Here is a 17,893-nt window from a genome sequence, read left to right as displayed (position 1 = left end):
GCAACTTATAAAACATATACAGTGAATTAAATTTGTACTTTCAGGTTGTGTATTGTAGCATATCCCAAAAATAGTTATATGATAGTTAATAAATATTATATTGGATACATTGCAACATCGGTATATCGGCAATTTGATTCAACATAAATCTCCTTTTGTTCACTCTTTAATAAGATTTTTTCACTAGAGGAAGTTGTCTCCTGAGCTGATATCTGATTAATCAAGATTGACGTAACTGATGCTCAGACAATATTTAAATTATACATTGAGATAATTTGCAATGTACTAATTATAAGCAAACAATATATTATAACTGCAGTAACAGCTACATTAAATGCATATCATTGTATTGTGTTCTGTAGGCCAGACTCTGTACGGCAGGGTGATGTGGAATCCTGAACAGAATCTGAACTCGGCCTACAAGCTGCAGTTGGAGAAGGTTTATCTGTGTACAGGACGTGATGGCTACGTTCCTTTCTTCGACCCTACGGGAACTTTGTACAACGAAGGGCCTCAATATGGGTGTATCCAACCTAACAAGCACCTCAAACACCGCTTCCTGCTCCTGGTACGTCCGTACATGACTCTGCACTCTGTTAATAATGTCTGGGTGTTTCTTTTTACTCACTGTTGTTATGTGTTACATGAGCTGTTTGGCAGAAAGTTTATTTTAGATTACAGTTCAGTTTGCAGGTAGAAGCGTAAATAGTGACTTCTTAGATGTCGCTGATGTCTACAGTTACATTTAATTTCGATTATTGGTATGTTTTATTGCTTTAAAGTGATAGTTGAACACTAATTTGTGGTAGTCTGTTGTTATTTTACGTCGTTTTTTTGTATTTTCTGTTAAAGCAGCTATAAGAGATATTAGCGTTCATTGTTAATTACCACCAACGTGGACACCATCCTTTTTACACCTTTTCTTAAACTTTCCTGTTTTTGCACACTTAAACAACAGTGAATGGAAAGACAGAAAGTGTAGGAAATGTTTATTTTAGTTCTCAGGAGCCATGATTTATAATATCAACACATTATATATTTTTTAAAATAGATTTAAAATATCCTTATACCAGGGGGGCATGGTGGCTTGATGGTTAGCATTTTGCCTCACACCTTATGCATTGTAGGCTGATTGGAATCTATAAACTGTCCATAGTGTTTGAATGGGTGTGTGAGTGTGTGTGTGTGTGTGTGTGTGTGATTGTGCCCTGTGATAGACTGCCATCCTGTACAGGGTGTATCCTGCCTTGTTTCCCAGGTCTCTGAGATAGGCTCCAGGGTTCTCCACAACCCAGCAGCATAAGCATTGTAGTTGGTGGGTGGGTGTTTGGATGGTTAGGTGGCTGGATGGTTGGATGGGTGGGTGGGTGGGTGGGTGGATGGCTGGATGAATAGATGGATATCCTTATACCATAGTGATCTGATAGTGTTTAAAATTCTAATTGATTAAAGAATAACACATGATTCTTATTCATTTATAGTTACATTTAATGTTGTAGAACTTGTAGGAGCTATAGACATATAGTCATTCCCTCACCAGCTTACCTTTTTCCTCTTGCTTGACTATAAGGAAAAGTTCCTCTGTCCTGAAAAGTTTTCTGTGGCAGCAAACTTTCTGAATTACTTAAAAAATGCTAAAAAGTCTCCTTAAAGAAAACTTCATGATACTCATGATTATATAATATTTCAGTTAAATAGCAACTCATAATTGATTCTGTTTATTTTAAGATTTAATTATCTGGCTGGTCTGCTGTACAAGTCCCCTATGAATGAGTTGTTACTATAGAAAGAATAACATATTAGAACATTTGCATGAATATCAACCTGCGATTTGCATTCAGGTCAGCACTATTGCCAGAGCTGCAGTTGTAGAAAATGAAACAACACATTTTGACCAGTAAGGTTTACGATTTCAGCCACAATGTGGTTTAATGATTCATTTAATGACAGGCAGAAAGAATTGACAGGAAGATATTTCTGTATTGAATCCCTTTCATGGAAAGTACCAGAATCAGAGTAGAGTCAGAAGGTTTCTTTTTTTCTCATAGGATCGAAAGCAGCCTGATGTATGTGACCGCTACTTCCACGATGTTCCATTTGAAGCCAGCTTTGCATCAGACGTCCCCGAGCTGCAGTCCATAAGCACAATGCCTGGTGTGGATGGCTTCACCATGAAGGTTGATGCCCTCTATAAGGTCAGTGGAAATATTTCTAAGTATGAGAGTTTTGCCCTGCAGCCATTTGCCTCAATTTGTCAGCTTCTCTAAAGAGAGAAGTCTTAACTTCATGTCCATGGGGATCTACAGCTCAGTTTGGGTCGTAAGGAACTATTGTGTTTGTCTTCTAAACCCAAAGCACACATCTAAATCATCTACAATCAACAGATATCAAGTCTTGTCCTGGTGTTGATGCAGCATTGCTGTTTGTCATCATTGGGATTGTGTGAGCATTCAGTGCCTCAGTGCAATTCAGCTCTTTGTTTTAATGCTGTAATGCACAGTTTGACTTTCTGAAAATTCCTTCCATCAGTTGTTTGCATATTTTGCGATTTTTGGCTATATTCAATGGTCAAGTGGAAGTAAGAAGCTAGTTAAAGCACCACGGAACCCTGAAATATTTGTGAGGTGCTTAGTGTTTCTGATGCTAATTTGTTAGCGGGTATTGCCGTATTTTCATTATTACCCTGGGGAATTGGTGGTTATTAGCTGCTCTGATGTCACAAAGGGAAGTTGCCTGTCATCGTTACAGTGAAGATTAACAGGAGTGATTATATGAAGGGTGTAATTCCTAAAAAACAAACTGTGGCAAGAGCTCCATTTTTCACCATTTTCCAGTGATGCTTAATGTCACATAAACATGAAATCCAACTTTAGACTCAAAGCTTGGCCATTTGGAGATCTACAATAGTGTTGATGGCTGACGAATGAAAGCGCCGAATAGACTGAAGGACTAAAGCTCTGCTGCTTGGTTTTCTTTAGGCAGAAATGAGACAAATAAATGCTGCATTCGAATGACCTCAGAAGGAGAAATATTATTCTTGACTTTAGAGCCAGTGTTATGGATTGAACAATCAAATGTGTCAGTGTGTTAATTGATTCGGATAGAGGTTATAATTTATCAAAATTAATCAGTGCCACTTTGTTTACTGCTGATTCTGTGCATAGAAATGTTGATTTGACATCATCCCATGTTCCTGAGAAGTAATATTCAAGTTGTGGAGGTGTTTTCTTTGGGTTGTCCTAGTTGAAGGATGGAAAAGGTTTGACTTGTAGTCACATGCAGCACATATCTCACTGGCTCCACTATCAACGTGCAGTCAAACAGCATTGTGGGTAATGTAGGAAACATGTAGACATGTTGAACACCACTGAAGATCGCATGTTAGTGATAAATATTAATATGTGGTTCATTTAGTAGATTTTTTTCAATTGATAAAAACATTCCAGTGTTTAGAGAGTGTGTGATGTTTTGATAAGAGATTTCCTTTTCACCAGGTGGAAGCAGGACATCAGTGGTACCTCCAGGTCATCTATGTCATTGGTCCAGAGTCAATCTCCAGCCCCAGAGTGCGTCGTTCTGTCAGCTTAGCACTAAAACGTGACCTTAGCGAGCAGTCTGTGCTGGATGAGTCGCTTATCTACGACAACGAGGGTGAGCAAGTGAAGAACGGAACCAACATGAAGGCACTGAAGCTCGAGCTCGAACCCTCGGCCACGTTCGACTCGCACACGAGCGGCTCGGTCGGGGGAGGTGTCGTGGCCCTCTTTCTGCTCATCGCGCTGGTCCTGGCTTCCTGTTTCCTGTTCAGGAGGTGCCGAAAAGTGGACAAAAGGAAGGCCATGAAGAACCCAAACACGGAAGAGTATCCGCTGAACACCAAAGTGGAGGTCGAGCGGCTCGAGAAGAACCTAAAGAACGGCAAGTGCAACGTAAACCTTCTCAGCCAGAGCGCCGACACCTGGAAGGTCAGCGGGGTCAAGGTCAAGCAGGTCAACCTGGAGGTCAAACTTCACAACAACCTTAATGACGGTACTGAGGTCTGAAGAACGGAAACTAGAGTATTTAATGAGACACTGTAAAAACAACTATTTTCTATTACTGTCTGTAATAATAGAGAGACGTTGTTGTACAAGATGAGTATTTTTATACGACCCTGAGAGGGGGGACAAGGGAAAAGGTCTGTTTGCCAGCTATGCAGTGTAAAGGATCTCTCAACTGAGCTACCTCAGGAAGTTACATCATCATATTGAATGATCTCGCTCTGATCTCAGTCCGATTTTCAGTTTGCATTTATACTTTTCTAAAAAGTCGTTGTCGGGTTTTTTTTTTTTTTGTTGCGACATCTGTATCCTTGTTACTGATACAGCAATCAGTGGTAGCTCAGCCACATCATCACTTTATTTAAATGCCTTTATGTTTTTTATTCACCCATTTCAGTAAAATCGGGATGAAAGTATTAAAGCACAGGCTATGTCCTAGCCGTCCAGAATTAGGAAAAGATGTAAATACCTTTCTAAAGTGCAATTACACGATGACATAGTCATCTCTCGTAACTGATTTTTGTTATAGTTCGATCACCATTGTGCCACGTTGAATTTTTACCAAGTGCGATTTTTGAGTCTGAATCCAAATACGACACCATTATTACATATCGTGTTATCGACGATTACTTTTGCAAGCTGTTTGTTTTCTTTTTGTTTAAACACTGTAACCTGAGTGTTTTGTGCTAATATACAATGTTTTACAGTCTCTCTCTCTATGCTGTATTTTTTAAAGCCTGTGGATTTCTTTTACTGTACTGCACACACAAGCTCCATCAGTATCCAGTGACACGAGATGATTGCCATATTGTCTCATTTATTATTATTAATATTAATATTAATATTATCTTATGCTCATACGTATGGCACATTCAATGTACCGTGCTGCACAAATGTTTTCCAGTGTTGTGTTTTTATGATTTCGTTACATATCCCATGGTGCTCATGTGAGACAGTCTGCAGTCGAAATGCAGCACATTATTTTTATTTCAATTTGTCTGTTTTGCAGAACGCCAGTGCCTATCAAGCAGTAAAGAAAATGTATGGTGCTATGATTTGTGAGGAAAAAAATAATGACGCTCTTGATGTAATGCCTGTACTATGTGCCTTTTTAGTAATAAAAAAGATGAAAAATGATTCAGGATGACTTATTTATCATCTCTTAGCTCTTTTTCTCTTTTCCCTTCTTTGTCTGCTCTAGGCTGTGGGAGTTTTGTGTGCATTTCTGAGGAATGAATTTAATGACTGTGGTCCCTTTTATAGTCTGATGGTGGATTTCACACCGCTTTCATCAGGAAGTAGGTCTCGTTTAATAATTGAATAATAGGAGAATGAAGATAACAGTGGTGTGGCCCGAATACACGAATAAGCACAAAGGAAGGAGGAGGTTTATAAAGGGAAATTATTTTGTCAGGAATGCTAGCTATGCTGTTAAGTGTGCATTCTTTAAAAATAATTTTTATGAATTATATAAATATAATAAAACAATTTTTTAAAAAATCTTTACGGATGAAAAATGCAGTTGCAGAAGTGACATAGTGTGAAATAGTTTGAGATAAGAGACATAATTACATTTTTCAAAAGTATAGGAACGAACACACACACTGTGTAACTAATGTGCCAGAGTTTGTTCAAATAGATCTACACAAACAGCATCCTGAACCCCAATGTATCAAAACATGTCTGGGACAAAGTATTAATCTGAGAAAAACTATAAGACATGCTCAGCTCTGAGATTTCTTCAATAAGGTCATTGTGATTGTTATTTAAGAATCTAAGAAGCAAATTATTAATAGAAACCAAAGACATGGCATCCATATATATCTCCATACATACCCATATATCTCTTATAACCATGTGAGGTCTGGACACTTCTGTGACTCCTGGCTGAGATCCTAATAAAGGAACTCACCTGCAGCTATGTGTTGCACCTTGGTTCCATGACGTGGACAATATTTTCTAGTGAATATCGTAAATGTCAGAAGGCTTATAAATTCTACTTCACCAAGTTGCCAGTGTCCTTTGAGAACCAGCTCATTAGAAAAAAAAACCTAAGTAAGTAACTAATTACATACATAGTTAAGAGGTAAGGTAAAAGCAGCAAAAATAGTTAAGCAGAGTCTTGCATGAGTATTCACCCCCTTAGATTGTTTCCACATTTGGTGTTGTTACAACTTTCAAGTGAAATTGACTTCACTGTGATTTTTACATCACAGTTGATTTATCATTTGAAAGTGCAAAATATTTTTAAATCGATTCAGAAATGATTACATACGAAAGAAGACATTTGTAGGTTGCATAAGTGGCTGCAGTGACAGTGATCTTTTGGGATTTGACTCTTATCAGCTTCGAAGATAGATAGATAGATAGATAGATAGATAGATAGATAGATAGATAGATAGATAGATAGATAGATAGATAGATAGATAGATAGATAGATAGATAGATAGATAGATAGATAGATAGATAGATAGACAGACAAAGTGGCTCAATGACAGTGATCTTTTGGGATTTGTCTCTTATCAGCTTTGAAGATAGATAGATAGATAGATAGATAGATAGATAGATAGATAGATAGATAGATAGATAGATAGATAGATAGATAGATAGATAGATAGATAGATAGACAAAGTGGCTCAATGACAGTGATCTTTTGGGATTTGTCTCTTATCAGCTTTGAAGATAGATAGATAGATAGATAGATAGATAGATAGATAGATAGATAGATAGATAGATAGATAGATAGATAGATAGATAGATAGATAGATAGATAGATAGACAGACAAAGTGGCTCAATGACAGTGATCTTTTGGGATTTGTCTCTTATCAGCTTTGAAGATAGATAGATAGATAGATAGATAGATAGATAGATAGATAGATAGATAGATAGATAGATAGATAGATAGATAGATAGATAGACAGACAAAGTGGCTCAATGACAGTGATCTTTTGGGATTTGTCTCTTATCAGCTTTGAAGATAGATAGATAGATAGATAGATAGATAGATAGATAGATAGATAGATAGATAGATAGATAGATAGATAGATAGATAGATAGATAGATAGATAGATAGATAGATAGACAGATTTTATTAATCCCATGAGGGAAATTCTATTTAGATCAGTATTTACATTACTGTACAGTACACATGTACACACTGGCAGTAAATAATAAATATGAAGAGTCTTGTGAGTCATCAGGATTGTGAACTTGCTACAAAAGTGTATTATATACAATACAAATTGAATTAAAATTGATATGAAATCTGGCCAACCTCAAAGCTGAAGACAAAGAAAAATTTTTCAACCTGAGGAACCAGTTCAAAAGCGAAGCAACCTGGCAACCCTGGCACATTAGTACAATGGTCTCCTACTCTCACTAGATTTTGTCAAGAGGCCACTTTTCTCTGCCCACTCAACCTTTTTACCAGGGCTGTGAATTCCACTCTAATGCACAAGCATCTTTCTCTTTTTCTCAATCTCATCATGGAGAGGAGATTAATTCACTTTCATTTCCACCGAGTGTGTATTTGCTTTACTTTTGCGTTTAGTAATTCTACGCTGCTTCTTTTTTTTTTTAAACTGGGATGTTTGCAACTATGCAAACCTAAATTTATTTTAGAACAGTTTAGATGACTAGATCACTCTCTCTTTTAGATCATGAGCTTTTTGCTTTTAATATTTTTTATTGATTTTTCCAATATAAATAGCATTTAACAAACCCCCAACCCTTGCCAGCAAAGCCCTAGAGTAGTGTTCATGCTCTCAATGAATTCAGATAGGAATTAAAGGTGTTATTTTAAAAAAATCAATAATAGGGCATTATTTAAAATGGTCAATACATATTCAATGGAAGGGTGCCACATCTTAAAGGAATATTTTTCCGATCCTCTTAATGAGTACATACCTAATCTTAGGTAGAGACACGACATCATTTCTCTAATCCATTAAGTATGTGTGGGTGAGTTTTTTTAAAGATAAAATAAAACCAAGTGCTTTTCTAAAATAACAATAATAACATGGGAGGTCTTTATGTTGTAGATATCCCTTATTAGACTATATGTGTAGTCTTTAAAAGGTAAAGGTCATCAGTCATCCCAGAGCTCATGTGACTGCTTAATGCCTAATGCACTGAAACCACTATTCACTATTATTCAGCCCAAACTCTCTGAAATTATCGGAAATATCCCATCTCATATTAGCTATTACTAATTTATTAGGATTGCAATTAGATTTAAATGTGGTCATACTTCAGCTGATTCAATTAAAGTGACAAGTCAATAAGTATAATGGATAAAAATATGAAAACTATAAACTATGCTATATAGTGGTTGATTATTAGTACAAAAATCCTCACCTGCTTTGTGTTTATATAGCCTACAGGTCATGATTCACCAGCAGGGGGCAGCATGTTCTCAGACTCTGGGGTAACATGCAGTCTGGTGTTTTCCTTCACAGGACATTTATTACAGAGTAAGTTCTGCTGAAAAGAATTGTCATAATCACGTGACCAGCCTCCTCGATTATGCAATCTCTGTACCAATGAGCCAGAACTGGTAACCTTATTCTGCAAGAATGAATACTGCTTCCGCTTTAAGGGCTGGTGTTCCTTGATGTGGAATCAGGCCTGACTTGTCTAAATGTTCAAGTGAACAAAAAAAAATCTGCCTTCCTGTTTGCCTCAATGTGAAAAAACACGTACACTGGTTGTCGGATGTACTATATACGCATAGATCTAGAAAATAAATACGCAATATACAGACTGCAAAGTTGTACAGGCAGGTTAATGCACTTTGGGAACTTCAAATGAAGATGCTTAGAACATGCAGAAAAGGGTTTGTGGTAGTTATATAGTGGGGGAGATTGTGCTGGTTATACAGGTTCTTTAACCAATGGTTCTCATTTGTATAGGTGTATGAACAAAACTAGGAGTTAAATATATTACAAATAAGGAAAACTTGAGTACAACAATATTAGATGGAACTTTCACGACTAACTGTTATTGTTTTTTCCAGAACATTCTAGAAATATTTCTTTTCGGTTTTTGCTTTTCGTTGGTCATTGTACTTCAGAGAACGTTCCACTAACTTCTCCAAAACGTGACTCGTTCCCTTATGATTGGCAAAATATTCTAAAGAGTGGCCTATAGATATATTGCAATTTCTATATAAATGTTTATCTTGACAGGACCAGGAAATTTCTGCTTGTGTGCAAAAAAAAATCAAACCCAAAATAAACCTTTGAGAACTTATTTTCGAGGCGATTACAGGAACATTCCCCGAACGGTAGCTTCTGCTTAAAACTGAACAACAAAACAACTAAAAGCAACCTTTGGTGAACTTCCTTTAAGAGAACATTACAGGAACATTCTCAGGGCGTTGCTTCGTAATTAGAAAAAATAAAATAAAACCAAAAAGCGACCTTTTTTATCAAACCTTGAGAACTTCATGTAAATGAATGTTGGTTTGAGTTTACAAAGAGATAATAATAAATTGTGGTTACAGAAATGCTACATAAGAGCAGTCAGTATTTATTAACCAAAAATATAATGTTTCCAGAATGGATCTAAAAAATAATAAAAAATACAAAACAAAACCCAAAGGGGAACCAAGTACTGAAAACGTCCTTTGTTTAATGGATCACAGTCGTGTTTGTGAGCTAGATATTGTGCAGTGGGGTTGATCAGACAGAGCCATGGTTCTCAAAGCAGGGTCTGTGATGTATATCCAGGTGGTATTTTTATTTATTTTGCATGAACATATTGTTAACCAGTATCAGATTATCATAGTAGAAAGCTTATAGGAAATAAGTAGAGCTTAATCTAATGCATTGACTTTAATATAAAACCCGGAAGTGATGCAAATATGCTTAGATAAGTGTAGCTCTTGAATTAATATGAAAAATGCATAGTTATGCTCTTGTTCTTAACATCACATCTGCCCAGTGGTCAGATCGTAATGTGGTGCTTGTGGACGATTTTACTGCTGGAAAAGTTAGAGGATCCCTGATATAGATGACTCACGCCCGGCCCGCCTGATACAGAACCGGGGGCCAGCTTTGCCTCACGTTGTTGTTCCCCAAAATCTTCCTCAACCAAACTGGGGGGGAGAAAAAGAGGCTCTGATCAGGCAGACGGTCAGCCGCGGCGTCCCATCAGAAACCGGAGCGTGTGTTCGCACACCAATCATTACAATAGCACGTCTCGCGCACGCACACCGGAGTTTGGTTGGCGCGTGCTGGGCAACAACAAAACCTCCCACTTTCACTCAGTCACCAGAGTTTTCTTTAGTCGAGGCGTGTGCGGAAAGCCTGGTTATGGTCGAAATAACCGGCGTTCGTCGCCAAACTCGGCCCCAGCCGCGGGTCCGGACTCTGTAATGTCGACTTTATGAGACGAGCTGTCCTTCTAAAAGGGCATATATATATATTTTTCTCGGAGTAGCGCGCCGGCTAGCACGCTAAGGAGCTAACTCCGAAAGGGGAAGTGGGGAGGCGTTTTCTGCACTCTGGAGAACACTTGGCTAACATTAGCTCGCCTAGCCTAGTGGCCACACACCCACTTCAGGGTTCTCCTCAGACTAAGCTGAGGATTTTTTTTGTTCGCGCAATTTGTTCTGGGGATGAAGAACTGTCTATTTGGTGTTACTGAGCCGAGAGGTCTAAACTAATATTAATCCGTGGGTGGCTAACAATCTGCTGTCGGAGTCCTAATTAGCGTAAGCAAGCGGTACGGTAACGACGTGAGCTACGTTAGGAGCGTAGCCGACCGTTGGTGGGATTATTGAGCCGCTGGAGGAAGTGTACCATGGTGTTCAAGTGACTTCTCGCGGAGCTCGAAGGACAAGAAAGAAAAGGAAAAAAGGAGGTGGTGATGAGTAGATAGAAGCGGCGAACTGCTGGTTTACGTTTGGGGAGGACTATTTGCGAGATAGAAGCAAGAATGAAGAAGTTTTCGCGCATGCCGAAGTCGGAGAGCGGAGGACTGGGAGGTGGTTCGGGCTCCGGTTCCGGTAGCGGCGGCAGCAACTTCATCGGGAAAGTCTTCGCTATCGGGAGATACCAGGTCACGGTGGACGAGCTCATTGCAGAAGGTAATGAGACAAGTCTCTAACTTGTCAGATTTTATTGTTCAACACCTCGGTTTTTTTGCTTGCATGAATTTTTAATCAGCTGTGAATGCAAACTCTCTTCAGCCATCTGCTTCACAACCCGAACATCCCTGTAGCCCGAGGTGTGGACCGGTGGCCTGCTCCCTGTGCTCCACCTGACAGCTCTCTTTATTAGGTTTATCTACCATCTTAATCCTCTTTGGCAGCTCCTTCCTCCTTGACAGCTCTGTCTGTTTAATTGATCGTGTTCTTCTTAACACTTTAGTCTGTTATGAATATCCAGACATATGTTTTCCACACCCGCTCTAAACGATTCATTTACTAAATACAGTGAAAACTTATGTGGGTCATGCATTCTCTGGAGAAGAAATGAACTATCCAGGTACAAATTCTTGTCCGCTTGATGGGAACATTTTGCGCAGTTACTTATTTGAATAGGAATAAGTTAGAGAGGAACATGATGCGTGGTTAGAACATTTGCCCCGCACCTCTGGGGGGAGGTTAAATGTTCGATTCCTGCCTCCGGTCTGTGTGGAGTTTGGAGTTTTCTCTCTTTGGGTGCTCCGCCAGTTTAAAGACATGAATTTGAAGCTGATGGGCATCTCGGAGTTATCTGTAGTGTGTGAATGGGTGTGATTGTGCCCAATATTGGGTTGGTACCTTGAGCAGGGTGTCCCTAACCTTGTACCTAGAATCCCCTGGGAGAGACTCCGGGTTCCTGGTGACCCTGTGTAGGGTAGATAATGGAGAGAACAGAGGAATATGATTAAGGTACATGATTAGATCTAGTACTGCTGGACTTTTGTCCAATATACTCGCCTAGTACTGCTGGACTTTTGTCCAATATACTCGCCTAGTACTGCTGGACTTTTGTCCAATATACTCGCCTAGTACTGCTGGACTTTTGTCCAATATACTCGCCTAGTACTGCTGGACTTTTGTCCAATATACTCGCCTAGTACTGCTGGACTTTTGTCCAATATACTCGCCTAGTACTGCTGGACGTTTGTCCAATATACTCGCCTAGTACTGCTGGACGTTTGTCCAATATACTCGCCTAGTACTGCTGGACTTTTGTCCAATATACTCGCCTAGTACTGCTGGACTTTTGTCCAATATACTCGCCTAGTACTGCTGGACTTTTGTCCAATATACTCGCCTAGTACTGCTGGACTTTTGTCCAATATACTCGCCTAGTACTGCTGGACTTTTGTCCAATATACTCGCCTAGTACTGCTGGACTTTTGTCCAATATACTCGCCTAGTACTGCTGGACTTTTGTCCAATATACTCGCCTAGTACTGCTGGACTTTTGTCCAATATAGTCGTCTAGGTCTGCTGGACTTTTGTCCAATATAGTCGTCTAGGTCTGCTGTACCTTTGTCACAAAACAGCTTTAAGCACAAAACTACACATGATGAGATGCCTCCAGCAGGAAAATATATCAATAAGTATGAATATCCTGGAATGCACAAGTGAAAATGCTCAGACATTACATGTTTGGACTTCATGATTTAAGTATACAGCTGTACTTTTACATCAGGAGGGCTAGGAACACCACACCATTTTTTTTTCAGGCTAATGTCTCAGATTAAGATGTTAAAGAGACCCCACAGGGGACCTCTTTTTATTTATAGCATTGTATTATCGAATTTCCCCAAGTTTAAAGTTTGGAATTGTCAGGATATCTCCAATCCAAGCTCACTAAAATGATTATAAATATAGAAATACCATGGATAAAGTTCAGTATCCCCGAGGGTGAACCTTGACCTCGGTCTTCCTAGCATGTGGCCATCCTGTTGTTGCAATCCTACGCACGTCAGCTGCTTGGCCTTCGTCATGAATCATGCAGTCAAATCTCCCAACATACACTAGTCAAATTCCCCTGTTTCAGCAGCAAGAAGTGCGGTATGGTTTTTCTTTTTTTTTCCTGTGAATCCTGAACCGAAAGCAAATCAGAGATGACTTATCATGAGATCCATCTTTTGCACATTTTGTGTGTGGGATTTTTTTTTTATTTGCTTTGTTTTGTTTGGTTTAAAACAGAAGTAGTTTTCCTTGTAGTCATGTGCTCCCAGCTCTTAAGGGGTTCTGGATATGACATATGAACTGAAATTGACTTGCAAAGTGTCTCACTGCCTGTACAAGCCTAACATATTTAAGATGTCACATGACCTTTGGGGGAAACCGTATATCAGCAAGATGTTAGTAGATATATGTCTGATGTACTAGTGTATTTTTTTATACATAATCTCAATAGTGTGCATCTTAAAGCCGTTTATACAGCTGTGAGTAACAAAAAATAAGATAATATGGACATTTTAATGTCTAACTTAAAGTGATTATGTTCTCCTCTGTGTCTTCATACAGCTGTATTTTTCCAAGGTTGATATAAGTGAGGGTCTTTGATTTATGGTATAAAAATGATTGACCACAGACTTATGATCTCTTACATATAGCTTGTTGAGACTGTGAGGCTTTGAGTCAGATGTTCTTTCACTTAGATCCAGCCCTTGTCTTATATTTCATGTAATGCAAGCAGCAGAGCTTTCTTTTCTGCAAAATGTCATTTTGTCTTTCCAGCTAAAGGGTCCCAACACTGTGAAACTTGCTGACTGCACAGAATTGTGAAATTTCTTTGCCAGCACAGAGTTTGAGCCACACAAACATCTGTGGCGTTGGACCGAGTCTCACAAGTTCCTTTTTTTTTTTCTGATTCCTTCCTCCTTTGCGTACTCGAGGGATGTCCGAGCCAAATGGCCATTAGAGCTGAATTTATTTGTTCATGGCTGATTAACATGGCAGAGAATGTCTACTGTGTTTTAAATATTTTGTGGGGATTTCACAACTCGTATATCTCTCTAGCCAGTTTACATGATTTGGAAAAGCCGTTTCCATGCAGGAATTAATGTTTTCACATGAATTAAAAAAACAAGAAAATGCCTATTTTGTGAACATACAGCTGCCAAAAGTCAGCATCTTAAGTTATGTATTAATCCATAGTGAGAAAGTGGACTAAACAAAACCAACAAGACGCCGTAGTCCTATTTCTCTCCTAGAGTCTTGACAGCAAATGTTTAGGCTCTGAGCTGTTCAGTTTTCATCCTCATGTCATACACCGATCGGGCATAACATTATAAGCAGTGAGAGTTGAGGTGAATAACACTGATTATCTCCTCATCATGGCACCTGTTAGTAGGTTGGATATATTAGGCAGCAAGTGAACATTTTGTCCTCAAAGTTGATGTGTTAGAAGCAGGAAAAATGGACACGCGTAAGGATTTGAGCGAGTTTGACAAGGGCCAAATTGTGATGGCTAGACGACTGGATCAGAGCATCTCCAAAACTGCAGCTCTTGTGGGGTGTTCCCGGTCTGCAGTGGTCAGTATCTGTCAAAAGTGGTACAAGGAAGGAACAGAGGTGAACCAGCGACAGGGTCATGGGCGACCAAGGCTCATTGATGCACGTGGGGAACGAAGGCTGGCCCGTGTGATCCGGTCCAACAGACGAGCTACTGTTGCTCACATTGCTGTTAATGCTGGTTCTGATAGAAAGGTGTCAGAATACACAGTGCATGACGGGTCAGGGCTGTTTTGGCAGTAAAAGGGGGACCAACACAATATTAGGCAGTTGGATATATTTTGAAATCTAAATATATATTTATGTCTAAATATATATCAAACTAGAATCTTTTTTTACTCAGTGTTTGACGTGACTGCATACAGGATGGTTATGAGATGACTTTACTCTGAAATTTTTTCACAATTGTTTTCAAATACCTGCGTGTTCCTGATTCTAAACAAATAGTCTGACATTTGTGCACGCTAATGTATCCAGCTTGTAAAAATTGTTCAGATGACTGGTAGCATAGCCGGTGAGCGTGTTGTAGGTACAGTATAGAGGTGTTATAATATTTCTGTGCATCAAATGTGAATTTGTTTCGTGAGTCAGTTGGGTGTAGTGTTTTTTGTTATTTGACATATTTTTGTTTTAGTTTTGTACCCTAATTTGGGTATTTTAATATTCCTATTTTATCTATTACCTGGGTTTGTGGATACTGCTGGAAGCTATGAATTTCCCTTTGGGATGAATAAAGTGTGTGTCTGTCTGTCTGTTTGTCTGTCTATCCTCTTTCAGCTTATTACATGCTAGTTATCACTACATGAACTGCCTACAGAACCAGCAACCACAGATACTTAAACGAAAAGCTTGTACACAGCTTGTCTTGGTGTACAGGGGAGTGATTTATCCACCTCCGATACATCCGGGCAGTCAGAGCTTTGCGAACGCAGAGGTCAATCACGCAGCGTTGAATACAAAGTACTTCATTTTGTACACAGGGATGTGGCATTTATGTTGTACAGAGCACTAGTCATTTGGAAAACAGTGGTCAGCATCACACTGACGCAAGTCAAGTTTGCTGGACGATTTGGAGCTGAAGCGTGACGTTTGTTTTAGACTAGATTTAGCTTAGTGATGTACATTTGGTCCAGAGATGTGTATCTCTGAATTACATCTATTTTTGAACACAGCAGTATGCCAAGCGGTGCAGAAAACGTGCATTTGATCAGTTGGTAAATTTTGATATTGGTGTAACTGCAGTGACCTCATCTTTGTTTCCGATCATGGACTCGTCAGAGAAGTTGTGAAACTTTGTATAAGTCACTTCACTTTAATGCAATCAGACATGTTTAGATTTTCCTCATCTCCCATTTAAACCAGGTACATCCCACAGAGTTCAGATAACTTTTCCAGTTAGTGCAGCCGTTAATTATGAATGCTTGGTAATGTTGCCCTGTCAAAGCTGCAATCTACATTATCTGCACGCCACACTGGAGATGAATGGGAGGATTGTGTGCGCTTTTGTCTTGTTCTAGCAGCTTATAAAAGAATGCTGGTACAATGCAGCACGCTGTGCCGTGATGGAGATCACTTCCTTTGTGTTTGCCCACCAAACCTCACTGTTTTTGCTTCTAGTTTGGTCATCATGCCCTCAATTGTTATTTTAAGGTTGAAATGGTAACGGACATGGATATAATAAGCAGTTCAGAGTATCTGATTACAAGTGCACAGAAAAAAGCAGGATGGGATTCGACGTTTAGTGCTAATCGATCAGAAGGTGTCGATTAATTTTCTAATTTGGAGTAATTAAAACCACAGGTTTATTTTAATGACCTTAATCGACTATAATTATATTATTGTTTCTATAGTAACAGCTTGTTCACTGGAAGTTGTATAGTGGATATTCATAATCGAAGTGTTTCTGGTAGTCAGGATTAAAGCCATGAGAGGGTCTTCATGATGGATGACTTGTTAAACAATCTGTTTACAGATCAAATCAGATATGTTAATTCTAATTCTTTTCTTGTCTAGTTATTCATAACAATACTGAAATCCAGCTTCCTGTCACTCGTGTGTAAGAGTAAATCTTGCTGGTATATGATCACACCTCTGCTCTGAGCGGATGACTTCAACTTTAGATGTTTGTAACGTGTGGGTTAGCATTTAAATGTTAAGTGTTTGTGTGAGAGCAAACCATGACACAGCTTTTGTTTTGTAGCCTAATGAAGCATTTTAGACTCATTTGTAATTCCAGCTCTTATGAGCTTAAGCAGAGATCATGACATTTAGGTTTGTATCCACCTGTAAGTAAATCTTCAGAATTATATGCTTTTGCAATGATGACATTCCTTCAGTTCATTGTGGTTTGGTTACTAAATCTTTCTCTTAAAGCTGCCACAAGGCATTGTGATCCAAATGTGTTTGTATAGCTGTTGTATATAGTTCTAAACTGTTTTTCTCTTCCAAGAGATTATGCAACGGCAGGGAGAGGCCTAATTATCTGAGTGTGCAGTTTGGGGATGTGCACAAAAGCACAATGCTGGTGGTGTCTTAAAACAAACATGTTTGTCTCCACTGTCAGGAGAGATAAAGCAGGGGGCCATTTTTGGTCAGTGGTGAATTTCGCAGCAGGGAGGATAGTGCAGCATTATTCAGCTGACCTTGAGTTTTTCCCCTTCTCAGTGACTGCGTGAAGGAGACAAGGAGAAGAGCGTCTACATCAACAAGCTCATAGTAACACCAGCTTTCTTATCACGCTTCCCGATGAGTAACAGTGTGTGTGTGTGTGAGGTGGTGGTTTTCAGCAGCGTGATAACTGACATTCGTGCTGCAGTTTATGGACTGAAACATCTGGCTCAAGTTCTGTTTGCACACCTGGCTCATTACTGCCTGTAGGCCTGTGTGAGTGAACAGAAAGTGATATTACCAGTTTTTAAATGATCAATAAAGTACTGTAATCAATTTTTTTGATTGTGTTTACAAGAAAGGAAAGTACCAAAATGTAATGCACACTCACTAAATATCATTGTGATTGATTGGTCTTTTTTTTTTTTTTTCCCCCCTCCTGTCATACAACTGCTTCCAATCCTGGAAGGTGAAAGCTATCATGTGCTTCCTCCAATACGTTTGAAGCTAGCCAACCATGGCTGCTCATGCTGCATAGCAGGGCTGCATAACACACTTTGAGGAAAGCAGCAACTGCATGCGTGAGCTCACAGACGGCCATGATGGGCTGGTGTCACTGTGATTAACAGGGGAGAGGGTACGCCATCCTGGCCACCCAGATAGCACAGCCATTTTCATGCTCATTAGCATTTTAGTCTTATTAAAACGCAGTACAGCTTACTCACTGGAACTACTTGGATAATAACTGATAACTGAAATAAGCCAGAGTTTAATGTT

General features: G+C 39.2%; 2 protein-coding genes across 6 annotated transcripts in view; both read left to right on the top strand.

The window, feature by feature from the left end:
• fras1 (Fraser extracellular matrix complex subunit 1) overlaps positions 1–5,169 on the top strand; it is a 137,144-nt gene extending 131,975 nt beyond the window's left edge. For both annotated transcript variants that reach the window (XM_058374626.1, XM_058374625.1), the window contains 3 exons: positions 363–568; positions 2,049–2,195; positions 3,495–5,169. In XM_058374626.1, coding sequence (XP_058230609.1) covers positions 363–568; positions 2,049–2,195; positions 3,495–4,043 — 902 coding nt within the window. In that variant the 3' untranslated portion in view covers positions 4,044–5,169. The remainder of the gene's footprint in view (positions 1–362; positions 569–2,048; positions 2,196–3,494) is intronic.
• Positions 5,170–10,285: 5,116 nt separating this feature from the next.
• The window catches only part of bmp2k (BMP2 inducible kinase), a 41,017-nt gene continuing 33,409 nt past the window's right edge, over positions 10,286–17,893 (top strand). For all 4 annotated transcript variants that reach the window (XM_058374526.1, XM_058374525.1, XM_058374524.1 and 1 more), the window contains exon 1: positions 10,286–11,131. In XM_058374526.1, the coding sequence (XP_058230509.1) occupies positions 10,981–11,131 (151 nt within the window). In that variant the 5' untranslated portion in view covers positions 10,286–10,980. The remainder of the gene's footprint in view (positions 11,132–17,893) is intronic.

The sequence above is a fragment of the Hemibagrus wyckioides genome, linkage group LG22 (assembly GCF_019097595.1).
Source record: "Hemibagrus wyckioides isolate EC202008001 linkage group LG22, SWU_Hwy_1.0, whole genome shotgun sequence".
NCBI classification, from domain to species: Eukaryota; Metazoa; Chordata; class Actinopteri; order Siluriformes; family Bagridae; genus Hemibagrus; species Hemibagrus wyckioides.
This window is presented reverse-complemented; position numbering and strand designations above follow the sequence as displayed.